The sequence below is a fragment of the Mauremys mutica genome, chromosome 3 (assembly GCF_020497125.1).
Source record: "Mauremys mutica isolate MM-2020 ecotype Southern chromosome 3, ASM2049712v1, whole genome shotgun sequence".
NCBI lineage: Eukaryota > Metazoa > Chordata > Testudines > Geoemydidae > Mauremys > Mauremys mutica.
The window spans coordinates 98,594,934-98,608,343 of record NC_059074.1 but is presented as its reverse complement, the minus strand read 5'-3'; the positions used below and the strand labels follow the sequence as shown (position 1 = coordinate 98,608,343).

The 13,410-nt window shown below is 41.2% G+C and overlaps 1 protein-coding gene across 1 annotated transcript in view; it reads right to left on the bottom strand.

The window, feature by feature from the left end:
- Window positions 1-13,410, bottom strand: part of LAMA2 (laminin subunit alpha 2) — a 407,250-nt gene that overhangs the window by 137,641 nt on the left and 256,199 nt on the right. Inside the window, exons 23-28 of the mRNA XM_045010304.1 lie at window positions 12,238-12,374; window positions 9,299-9,535; window positions 7,571-7,714; window positions 1,770-1,949; window positions 732-920; window positions 506-639 (exon numbers count right to left, since the gene is read on the bottom strand). Coding sequence (XP_044866239.1) covers window positions 506-639; window positions 732-920; window positions 1,770-1,949; window positions 7,571-7,714; window positions 9,299-9,535; window positions 12,238-12,374 — 1,021 coding nt within the window. The remainder of the gene's footprint in view (window positions 1-505; window positions 640-731; window positions 921-1,769; window positions 1,950-7,570; window positions 7,715-9,298; window positions 9,536-12,237; window positions 12,375-13,410) is intronic.

Sequence of the window (13,410 nt, the reverse complement as noted above, 5' to 3'; positions counted from 1 at the left end):
AGCTACTAGTCTCCCATGTCTCTGTTACACAAATATTGCAAAGTTACACACCTTTTTAGTTCTACCACGTAGTACCTTCTTGAAATTCTATATCTAGATAGAGATATTTGTAGCCTATTACTTTTATCTGCCTCTACTATATTGGCATAAGTGTCATTTTAAGTGGGCACTATTTGAATCACTAATCATTTATTCACTACTAATTGCCAAGAGACAAATATTTCACAGGCCAAAATTCATATTTATATAATAGCACAATATTTGCATAGCATTCAAATCTGTTTACAAAATATATTTTTGGTTTTTTCTTGGCTTTGGGATACTGAGAATACAAGTCTCATTTGGCTACAATACTTATGGTTTTCTCTTAATACAGTGCCTTTCTCCAACTTCTCCAGCTTTACGTCCCACTGATTTTGTGCCTAGATTAAAAATTCAGTTTGAAGTCTCAAGTGAATTAGCTGGGATGGCTGCAGTATTTCAGGCTATTGCATGAAATTGTTACCTGCTTTGTCTCATGATACTGCCATGAGAAGCCTTAATAAGAATGTAATGAATGTTGTACAGCACATCCAAGAAGTCCTCACGTGTCACAGTACTACTGACTCTTGGGTCATCACCACGATATCTCCATTCATGCTGAAGGAAACAGTAAGACAAAAGCCAGCCAGTTAACAGTATCAACAGAACCAAGGGTTAACATTCTGAAACAGAACAGACTAAAACATTACCTCTGTCATCTCTATCTCATGTCTTGTCAGCTGACCAATCAAAGGAGCAGCCATATGCCGGATGATAGTTCTAGTACTTGTGGGAGGCCCACCCCTGATGATGACCTGGGGATTATAGGTAGCAAAACCCGTCTCCTCGCGTGCTTCAAAGTAGATAGCATATTTCAGTTTCCCTCCATAGGCAGTCAGCTAACAAAGCAAACAGAGATACCAGTTACAGTTAGCTACAAAAATATCTCTGTGCATACATGATGGATATGTAAGTATTACAAATGGATGTATAGATACATGAGAGAGAGAGAGAGAGAGAGAGCGAGAATGTACAGAGGCATGTGCTACTTGGAATATAGGGAAATCAAGGATTGTGCACAGACATACATGAAAGTAATTTGTTTCTGCAGAACTGTAAAAACAAATGTCCCTCTCTGTGAGAGTCTGTGGGAATATCAACATTCCCATGAGCCCAAACAGGGGACTTCAAAAGTGCTACACACAATAGAGCCACAGAGGTGCAAAAGGCCCAGAGAGAAGGCTGTTTCAAACATTTTCAACAAACTGTGTCTACACAAGACATACAAAGCTTGTGTGACATTTCTGTCAGATTGGGAGAGGCAGGGAGTCAACAGAGTGAAATATTAATACAATCCTTCCGCTTTTTTTAAATAGTAGTTTTGTGAAATGCTCCATCTTGTGCAAATAAATAAAATCACAAGCTAAAATCTGGAATTCCTGACAGATCTGTTGGCTATCATTGCCTGCCCTGGACAATAAAATTCCCATTAGTAGCATATTTATTATATATTTGTATGATTAAATATCTAGTTTAAGATAGTATTGATGTTACAGGACTCCAAGTTTTGATGACAATTAATAGAATTTCCTATTATTTTTGTGACAATTTTGCCATGACAAATGGTAAAGACAAAAATATTTATTCTTTGCAAGCACCTTCCAGTTTGCTGTGATTTTCCCAATAGAGGAATCAGAAGCATTTCTAAAATGTCAATTTTTGGCAGAATTCAAAGGAATCGTCTTTACCTTTCGTCCTTCAAACTGCTCTGGAAGTTTCCAGTAAATAGGTTCTGATTGGAGATCTTGCATCACCAGTTCAATGTTAGCTACTATCTCTGGATGCTGGAATACAACCCCTCTGGTAGTACTGTCCTGAAGGTTTTCATCTACCAGTGGCAGAACCATCTGTTCTGGCTTCAAGGTCAGCTGCACATATTAAAGGGATTAAAAAGAAAAACCAGACAGTTTATTTTTTCAAGCTTTTTTCATGTAGGCAAAGTCTTGTTATTCTTTTATTTTTTATTCTCTTAAAAACTGGTTGTACTTACTTTCACACTAGATTGTGGAGCCATTAGTCATGTGAGTAGTCCCACTAAATAGAACTATTTGAATAAATGTTGCGCACTGTAAGAGTTCCACCATCTAGCCCTTTGCATTTAGTGCTCATGAAAGCGAGGAAAAAGCAGCACTGGCTAGAGCCAAATACAGCGTGATGTAAGCATGGGTCTGCAAGCTCTTCACAGACCTCTGCCAATGTAGCTTGTTCATAAGACTTTGATATGTCTGTTATGTCAGTCCTGGGCCACACTTCTGTTCAGAGTCTGAGAATCTTATATTAAGATGAAACACACCTCTTATTTTCACGTGAGATCTAGACCTACAGGGTAGACAGGTGTAATATAGGCATTTTTTGTTACACTTATGGTCACCAGGCAGCCAATGTGAGAATAACTATTTACCGTTAGATGCTCTAAGGCTGTACTGAGCATGTTCCACTGGGTTGGAGGGATGTGAGGATTTTTTTCTAAGATGGAGACTGATTAGTTGTCTGTGTGGTCCTGTGCCACAATAAAATATTTCCTTTTTCAGTTCTAATTGCTACAGTCAAACTCTTTAGTTCATTATAAAAGCCAGAAAAAGCAGTTATTGTCTTGTGATGCCTCATCATATGGAATGGAAGTGGTACTAGCCCACTGAATATCAGATGGGTCTGAGCATCCAATCAGTTATGCAACAAGGTCACTAGCTCCAGCAGAATTTTTTCCTAAACCACAATAAGAAGGGCTAGCAGTAGTCTTTGGGGGGTAAAGAAGTTTCACCTATATGGCAGGCATTTTGTTATACACAGATCATAAACCTCTGAAAGATATGTTTGGTGAACACAAACCTATACCCCCTATAGCATCTGCCAGAAATCAGAGATGGGCTCTCACCTTATCAGCTTATGACTATGAGTTTGATTATAAATCTGGAAAAGCATTGAGATGCTCTGAGTAGACTTCCTTTACCGGATAGCCAGCCCAGAGTACCTCAACCTACAGGAACCATTCTCCTTATTGTACTACTGTCCACTTCTCTAATTGAGGCAGCACAGATAAAAAGAGAGACAGAGAGAGACCCATTATTGTTGTGACTGCAGAGAATGGTTACAACTGGCTGGACAGAGAGAGTAAGCACAGAGCTCCAATATTACTACTCACTAAAGGATTCTTTAAGTGTCCAGGTTGGGTGCTTATTATTAGAGTCCTGAGTGATCGTACCTCCAAGTAAGTAGATCAGTGGTACTGAAGTTGTTACATGAAGCATATCCTGGCATTGTTCACATGAAGGGGGTCACGTTCAGTTGTGTGTGGTACCCGGGAATGGATCAGAAAATCGAGACTGTTGGCAAACCACACACTGTTGCACAATCTAGCTGCCATGCTCCACTGAAAATTCCTTTGCACTCATAGGGGTGGCTTCAGTGATCCTAGGTGAGACTTAATGTAGACTATGCTGGTTCATTTATGGAGAAAATGTTTTTAAAAATAATTGTTGTTCATTCAAAATGGACTGAAGCATACGTAATTCCGTCCTCCACAGCTGAGGCTACACTTGATAAACTTTGACTTACATTTTCCATTTTTGGATTGCTTGAGACAGTGATGAGTGACAATGGTCCCCAGCTCACTAGTGTTGTATTTCAGGAATGTATGGGGGGGGGGGACAGCATCAAATACAGTAGAACTGCACCAAACACCCTTCCTCAAATGATCTAGTAGAATGGGCTGTCCAAATCATAAAAGAGGGAATGCAGAAGATGACGTAGAAGCCAAACTGGCCAGTCTTCTTTTCCACTATTGCATGATGCCACTAGCCAAAAACGGAAAGTCACCTTAATGGGAAGGAAACTAAGAACTCATTTGGACACTCTACACTGTTAAAGCTGCTAAGCTGAAGGAAAATCAGGCAGCACAAAAGTTATACTATGATGTCTGAGCATCACCAAGAACATTAGGTGCACATAATACAGTATATGGTCTTATGGCACGAACTGGTTATCTGTTCGCATCACAGCACATGCAAAACCACTTTCTTGGGTAACTGAGTTATCAGATGGGAGGCACATTCATAGATATCACAATCATGTTCATCTGCAGTACCACGAGACGTCACCAGTAGATAATTCTCATTTGGACATTGAAGTAACAGGTGTTGCAGAGTCATTAGACTACCCAATTGCTACATCCAGAAATAGTGAGATTGCTGGGGACCTCATATCAACCACTAGAGCAGACTTGGACATTAAGTCTGCAGAGATGGTTGTATTATCAGAAAGTCCTTCTGCACCTGCTACTGATCAAGGATCACAGGTGTTTCCATTGCACTGTTCCAGAAAATCTCCCAAACCTAGAAATAGACTGGACTTGTGTTAGTAAGGCCTGGCTTGACATGAGTAATGGACATGGATGAGGACTCATGGGAGACACAATTAAGGAGGTAAAGGGATCAGCAGGCTGGAAACACAATGTCTGTTCTAACTAAGATAAGGGGGAACACCCAGGGAACCATTTACAGTGGTCGAGATAACAATGGGTAAGATATCCCTGAAATATAAGATGAGGTAAGGAATAAGTTGTGCATGGACAGTGTGTGGACAGAGCATGCTGTACAGGGATTGGTTCCTACAAAGTGACCAGGCCAATCCAAAACATGTGATGCAATGCATAGTAAATGTAATGTCATGTGTAACTGTAACAAAGTAAGAGGTTTGTTGTGTAACGTTGGATGTGTGGTCTGACCTACCTCCACCCACCTATGTTTGAGTCAGATCAACTCACTGTAGCTTTCCTGTACGCCAATGTAACAGGGTGCTGGCCTAAGAGGCACTGAACCAGCCCCTATTAGCTCAGAACCTGCTAGCGTAGCTCCCATACAGAGGAACTGATTGGAGCTGGCAGGATGTGGCTTATTAAAGGTGCCTAAGAGCAATCACCTGTGAGCCTGCTGAGAGGAAGGCCTATAAAGCTGACAGGAAGGAAGTGAAGAGGGGGGAGGAACAGGAGGAGTAAGGAACTGCTGCTCCTAGCTAGCAACAGGCACTAGCTGTCCCCCGGCTGGCTACTTAACTGCAATTGACTTGTACATAGAGTTGTATATAGATGGTGATAGGAATGAACACAGGGAAATAAAAGGACACTGGGTTGCAAAATAAGAGGTCTCCGGCTAATTTGTGCAGCGAGCAAGGAGGTGCTCGTCTACAGCCAAATAAAACAACCTGAGTGACGAGACTGAATTCTTGGGGACAAAGTGGAAGGGGTTTCAGAGGAGCCCAAAGATAAGGCAATTATGCTAGAGATGGCAGAAAAATCCCTTGCACTTGCCTGAGGTTGGAGGTAGTGTACCCAGCCAATTAGTCAGGATGTTTTGTTTTGCTGTTGCAATGTTAATGTTTTATGTTTATTATTACTAATGATTAAGAGGGGAAGGAGTATAATGTTTTAGGTATTTTTGTTATGATTGGTGAAACCTAGTGGCAGGGGCGGCTCCAGGCACCAGCACGCCAAGCACGTGCCTGAGGCGGAAAGCCACGGGGGGCGCTCTGCCGGTCGCCGCGAGGGCAGCAGGCAGGTTGCCTTTGGCGGCATGCCTGCGGAGGGTCCGCTGGTCCCGCGACTTCGGCGGACCTCCCGCAGGCTGCTGCTGAATCCACGGGACGGGGGACCTCCCGCAGGCAAGCCGCTGAAGGCAGCCTGCCTGCCATGGTTGGGGCGGCAAAATACCTAGAGCCGCCCCTGCCTAGTGGCCAGTGTGAGAATACATATTTACTGTTAGCAGCCCTAAGGCTGTACTGAGCATGCTTCAGGAGGTTTAGGGCAGGATAGGGGGGTGGGAATGAGGAAATTTTTCCAAGATGTAGGCTGATTAGTTGTCTATGTGAACCTGTACCACAATAAAAATATTTCCTTTTCCAGTTCTAATCTGTTTTGGGTCTCAGGCAAGTGTATGAACTCTTGTACTGCGCAGCTCCACTTGCATCTCTTTCATTTAAAATTCAAACAAATTACTGTGTTCTCAAATACACTAAAGTGTGTGAGCTGAAAAGTCACACTGATTGGATAATGTAATGGTATTCCACAACTATTCAGATGTTCGCAACCTCACTGAAAGAAAATCAATAATATGCCAGCCAAATCATTGCTGTGGTCAAAAGAAAACAGGAATAACTTCTGCCCAGAATTACTGAGATTGTTCATAGAAAGCATGCGACAAGCTGGACAAACACAGAGAGAACAATAAAATAAAAAGCAGAAATGCAGACAACATAATGCTAAGGAGTCAGGAACAACAATTAAGCCAATGAAAAATCACATCTGGGTTTCACAAGATGCCATTTGGGCACTGAGGAAGAGGAGAGGCCCAGCATGGTATTCAATTTTTGTGCTGATTGTATTCTCAGGAGCTGCTGTGCAGTGACAGGACACAGAAGTATTCTTTCCAGCTGCCAACTTCAAAGTCATGTTCCTGGAGGTGGGTCTTGCCACCTTTCACCAAGTACATCAGCCAGCAAGAAAATGGTTTACACACGTGAACTACATTAAAGATTTTCATTAGCCGTATGAAGTTTGTGAATTTGTGGCTTTTCAAATGGCAATGACTCTGTTTTGAGATAGACTGGAGTATTCAAAACTATAAAGGCCTAGGTAGCCTACAATGTGAATCTGCAAAGTCTTGTTTAAATCTCAGAATTCAAAGAAGGGCGAATAAAGAAAAGGGAACAGCTTTAAATAATGCTTCAGCTTTATACCCTCATGTAAAGACCAAAACAGAGTTTGTAAAAGGATTGATGCTTTCATTAGCTCTGTGGCATGACTGGTGTTATCACCTTTCTTTCAACCCAACCCATGTCGGATGATAAAGCTGCACCAACACAGCTAATCTGGAATCCCTCTCCGTCTACCAGGAGGAAGAAAAAGTGCTAGAGATAAACAGCGGACTTCAGTCACCAGGACTGTCAATCTAACATGGGATCTGTGGTACCCCTCTCTTCTGAGGGGACAGGTCTTTTGTTGTTCAAGTGGGCTCCACCCACCAACCCAGGATTTAAATAGATTAGCATCTGTCAGAAGCACGAGTTTAAAAAAATTTATAAGGGGAAAAATGAAGAGTTAATCAAATCAAATCGACATATTTAACAACAAGCAACAATGACCCTGGTATATGGTTAGGGAACTGTGCAACAAGTTCAGATTCTCATCTCTGTGTCAGTGCTCTATTGCGCTGGATCGTCACAGTACAATTTTCCCACACTTGAGTACACTGCTTTTTACTGGGTTTTAATAGCTTTACTTTGGCTTGACATCTATTACACTATCAAACCATTTTTTTTAATGCTTTGACCCTGATTGTCTAATGGAACATGCTCCTCTCTCTACTTCTCAAAGTACTCAGGGGAAAAGATTGCTTAAACGTGTTGCCATTTCCTAGCTACCTCTCTGTGCCTGACTAAAAGAAGCCAGCAGGAAACAACATTATCACATTACACGGCTCAGCAGTTCCCTACTCACCCACATGCGGATCAGCCCCTTTGCCTCACTGCACTGAGTAGTCAGGCCAAAGCAATAGCAGCTGTTGCAGCCAAGTGGGTTTTTGGCATAGAGTCCAAACATTCCAGACCTGCACCTGTCACAACGGACACCTTCCACGTTAACCTGCAAGAGAAAGAGCATGGGGAAGAGCTTTATTTAGACACACCAAAAAACAAAACCAACCCCCTGCCCCACATCCCACGCACAATAAAGGGGTTTGGATGAGAACAGTAGGTTTAAGGAAAAATTTAAGGCTTAAGGTTTTCAGCCTCCAATCACACATATCTCAGTCCTCTATCCACTAGATAAGTATGGGCAGAGGATGCTGGCTCCATGTTGGTAGAGGTACTTGTAGGAAAACAAATTGCACTTTTGATATGGAGTGCTTAACAGCTTATTGATAAAATCAGTGGAATTATGCCCTCCAAAATTGATGGGTTAATCAAACCTTTTGTCTGCTATGAGTTTATCTTGACACATCAGAATAATTAAGGTATGGTACTAACTGTACTAGCTGAGGAATTTATTTTTATAGAAATATCAAGGGTGGAAAAATGTTCCCACTTTCTTTCTTCGTCTGATTGTTTTTCTGCATCATTGAACAATATTTAAAGGGCTGAAATGTGCAGCTATTCACTGTTGGAATGTCAATACTTTTAATTCCACTACGCCATTATTCCCAATAAAGAAAGCTAGACTGTGTAGCACTGGATGTACCCATCATTTACACTGAGCCTTTTTGAAAGGATTTTTATACCAATTCTGTGGCATTTTAACACTCACAGGCAATATTAAAGAGCTGAATATTTTATTTAAAGAATAATGTCAACATAAAACATACCAGGAAAAGAAAATCTCTATTTCTATTACTAACAGCAAATCAGAGTATTAAAATTGAAAGAATATTGACTATCTAATTTCATTTACACCATTTGTTTAACTTTTTTTCTATCAGCCTTAAATGGTCAATGTCACTGCTTTTGCTCCTACTCATTTACGGTTTCTGGTTCTTATATAGGAGCTCCATGCTGTTGTGTTTAGACTCACAATCATGCCAGGATCACATAAATTAAAACAACTGCTTTCATCAAAATTTTAAAAACCAAGCAACCAGAGAAAACATTTCTTTTATAAGGCTTTGTAAAACCCCCTTTCTCCCTTTGGGAGCTATAGTTTAGGCTTAAAATGTGTCAACTAATGTCCATTTGGTAAAAGAATTATCAAGCAATAATAGTAATTTCAGCTCCCTCTTCCTTAATTACTAGCTCTCTACTCTCTCTACATGTCTGGATGCTGAAACAGAATAAAGGATCCTAAAATGGAGTCACTCCGATGAGATGAGTATTAATGTGACAAATTCTATAGCCCTTACTGAACAAAGCGCCCATTGAAGTCAATGTCCCAGTAAGGATTAATTAAGGACTATGGGATATGGCCCAAATGTTGCTATCACCCAAAAAGTCACTCTAATTTACTAAAGAGCTGGTTCTGTGCACTGAATATGGTCATCATGGTAACAGTTCTGTAAGGACAGGAAGAAAGACATAAAATAAGAAAAAAAAATCGAAGTTGAGGCCACATTTGGGAACGTGCTTTATTAAACGTTAGTAGATGAAAGAGCAACATAATGTAACACTTAACCCCCATTAACTTTGAAGCAGGTTCCAATGGCACCATTAAGTCAGCTTGCATACCTCATTGCCTTACCTTGCAGCTACATTGCCCTGTACCATCAACACATGAACATTGTTCCGTCTCTGCATCACAAGTCTGAGGATCAGTCCCTGCCAGAAAGCAGTCACAGAGAATGCACTGTGGGTATTTCCAATATCCCGGTCTGCACAGCGTGCATTTGTCCCCAGAGAATTTAGGGTGGCAGGAGCAGCACCCTGTATCTAGGTTACACTGGAAACTGAGGGATCCAACCACACTGCAGTCACAGGCCTATAAAGAAGAGAGACACCACAATAGATTTTAATCACATTTCTTGTAGGAAGTCTTGTCATTTGCAGCCATAGATGAACACAGGTTACTTGGGAGTTCGTATACATGAATGTATTTCCAGTGTTAACAGCAGTGCATCTGTATCAGAACGCCGCAATCTAGTTCGGGTAAGGGAGGGGCCAGGAGTGAAAGTACATGTATTTACAATATTGTTTTCATCATATTTTATTTATCACTTGAGGTTTATGCATTGTAAATGAACCAGTCTAGTAGCCGGGTGTGCAGTAGCAGAGTGAGAAATATAATGTGCTTTGTTAAACCCACAAACAAATCTTGACATCTGGTGCAGGGCAGTCTTAGACAACACTGCCAGAACTGCAGCTGTCATAGGTCTCAATCCCAATGCCACTGAGTCTCACCAGAGCTAGTGCAATGGTTATTATGTTCCAGTGCATGGACAACACATTTCACAGTGCAGACAGAACTGACTTTGTAAAGGGTCCTATAGAGAAGCAGGTAGTAAGAGAAGCTGAAGACCTCCAAAGGGTAGAAGAATCAATCCCTCAGTAGTATCGGTAATGCTAGCAGAGAACATTCAATTTAATCAGTGGTAGGATGGGAGCCTCATATCAAGAAAACTTTGCCTGCAATAGCAACATTGTTCCAGTGCCAATAGTACAAGTTGCCACAGTAACTGGCATGGACACACGCTCACTAAAATTAAAGAAGTAAAGCTGGCAGGGAGAGGGACAAAATTTGCAGATTTAGTTTCCACTCAAAATTAAAATCTTGTTAACATGACTAGCTACAGCATCCCATCTGAATCCAAAAGACCTGCTCACAGCACAGGTCATTTATATGACAGACACGCACTCAATCTTTACTGACTGCAAGAGAAACACTAATGGTTAGCAAATGTTTGACAGGCTGCTGTATAGTCTAAGAATTAAAACCTTTTCAAAGTAGTAGGCTTATTCAATAAATTATGCTGGAAGATAAATCCCAGAGAACAAATTGTTCACCACACACAGAGATAGCTCGGGGTACAATATCAAAACCTAAATAACAATCACATATGTTTCTTTTGCAAGGAACCACTTTTATGCAGCATTCTCCAGCCTGAGAGTTATGAGAGACTCTGAAACCTGCTCCACTAAGAGCTCAAGTGGAGTGGGCATTCACACCTCACCTTGGAGAAATTAGTTGCAACACGCTAGAAGGGAAGATGTGACTGATATATCATTATTAATTTCGGTAGTGCCATAGCAGCTGCCATGCTAATACACTCATACAAAAGACAAACAGAGAATGGATTCCACAACTCAGACAAGGGTCTTCACCCCTATTAGGCTGGTTTCAAGCCAAGCATTCTATATTGCAGCAGAAAGACAAAGATTTTTACAAGAGGAGCTTTAAACACACACAGAAAAGATTCTACATAATTAGTTAGCAGCTTGAGCTAGATGAGAAACAACCCTTTAAGGAAGGTCATTAATGGGTATATGACTACATTCAGGCAATGCACTCTCTTCTGGCATAATTGCAGCAGTATTAAACCCCATTTTGTCAAGGTGAGTGGCAGAGAGGAGCAGATATTTGAATGTGGCATAATATTCACTGTCACTAGTTTTCAGTCTTGGCTGAATGATACTCACCTTACTTCAGTGCATGTCATTACCATATCTTTCAAATCCTCCCCCTGCCTGTCTCACATCCTCTCATCTTTTCATTCCCTCTCCTTTCTTCTCTTCTCCTTCCCTTCTTTCTCTTTCTTAACTCTTGTAACAAACTCTTGTGGGATTTAGATGCTCATAAGAAGGTTTACACATCTCTTAAAATAGAAGCATACAACCCGGTTTAGAAAGCACTTTTTAATTGCCAACTATTACCAAGTCAAAGACCCAGCCTGTATAAAGGAGATGCTCTCAGATTCATGGGTGTTGTGTGCCATGGTAATTATGAACTTGTAATCACTGGTAACCCCCTAGGTGGAGTTTGAAGGGCTGGTCACCTGCCAGAGCCCTTCCTGAAGTCAGGGTGTGATCTCTGGTAAGCTTATTAGCATGTGTGTAGGTTCTGTTATTATTTTTAGTGTGTTTTCTCTGTAGTGCTTTCATCTTAGGAAGAAATGCACTTGCTTTGAAAGAGCTGCATGGTAACTTAACTGTGGGCAGTTATGCTGTTTATAGTCTCTGAGGAAGGAAGGCAAAGCAGCTTCCAGAGTCAGTCTGCGTTGCTGATGAATTCACAGTGTAGGCAGGGAGCTGTGCAGCCTGCCCATCAGTAGGGAGAGAAATGTGGGTCTCCGCCCAAGAGAGGTGATCGCTGGAGTGCTAGAAGACTAAGAGTGGGTGCCCTTGATGGACCAGAGTGGGGAATACAGGTACAGTTGCCCTGAACTGTGACAGTAATCTTCCCTAGAATACAGAAATCATAAACAAACAATATCCAACCGCTTCAGCATGGATGAACGTATGGTACAAACAGATCTGCTGATGCAGCAAATAACAGATTGCATTCCAGGACAGAGTCTGCAGTATTCAGATACAGGTCATCAGCACCTGCCCTGACTGATACCAAAACTCACAAATGCAACCGTGTGGCTCTTTACAAGCCTTGAATTGCATTGTAGCTTCAAACTACTGTACTTTACCCCATAAAAAGCATGGAAAACACAGAGAGAAAATAAGAGATCCACTCACCTTGCACCCACTGACAATGTCATGACCCCAGTAATTTGGCGCACATTTATCACACTTCTCTCCTATGGTATTGGGAGGGCACACACAGCGGCCAGTGACTGGATCACAATTATTACCAAGATGGGAACACTCGCAAGCTTCAGGGGAGAGAGAGAGAGAGAAATAAAACAGAGATAAAGTCACCCTCCCTCCCTGACATATAGAGAGCAAGGTTAAGTCCATTTTCATCAGAGCTTTCACTACATGACACTTTTCTGTTGTCATATCTATATCTATATGAAATAAAGTTATTCCTTCCTCTTTTTCCCTTTTGAAGTCTAAGGGTTTCTCTCCATTTCTTCTTGTTCTCTGGAATTTCTCTGCAGAGAGGCTGACTTGTAGCCAAGCACCTCTATTTTAAGAGGGAGATCTTTAAAAAAATCTAATCTTCCTGGCTCCCCTTCTTTTCATCCTTTTGCCTCCAAAGAGGTGACAGAAAGATAAAAAAGGAGGCAGTCTGATTAAATATCCCACCGCTGAACTGGTTGCCACTCCAAGTGGCACTAATACTGTGGACAGCAGAAACCCCACATTCGCCACTGGGATCCCCTTTAGTTGCATCTGCATCAGAAGCAGTTAAATCAGTAGAACAGAAATCCAGTTCTCTTTCTTCACCACATTCTGATTTTAATGGCTCTGTAATAAACTCTTCAAACAAAATTAGACTCTGATTTAAAATAAAATTGTAAGTTTAGAACAACGTAGTATAGCAATAGAAGAAATAAATCAATGAGCTGGATGATAAAATCCAGGATTTTTATGAAGAGAATGATAGCACTAAAGCTCTAACTGGAGCACTTATCAGAGATAATGTTCTATTCATAGTAAACCAGAATTTATGGAAAAAATTATTAAATTTACAAATGTTTGGATTCTGGGTATTTCCAACTAATTGTGATTGAAGAACTATCAGTTAAAGTTTCAGCTCTTTTAACTTTATTGGCTGGAACTGAGTCATTTTAAAATATAATGAGCCAGATTATGGTCAATCGAACACTTCCATGAAGGCTGGCACAGGACAACTCTTGACTATACATCATGGATAGCATCTTGGGTGGGAGAGCTGCTTTCACAGGTGGGTGAGTGGGGGCTCTGACCAATGCAACTGCATCAGTGTGCTGGAAGAAGTAATTT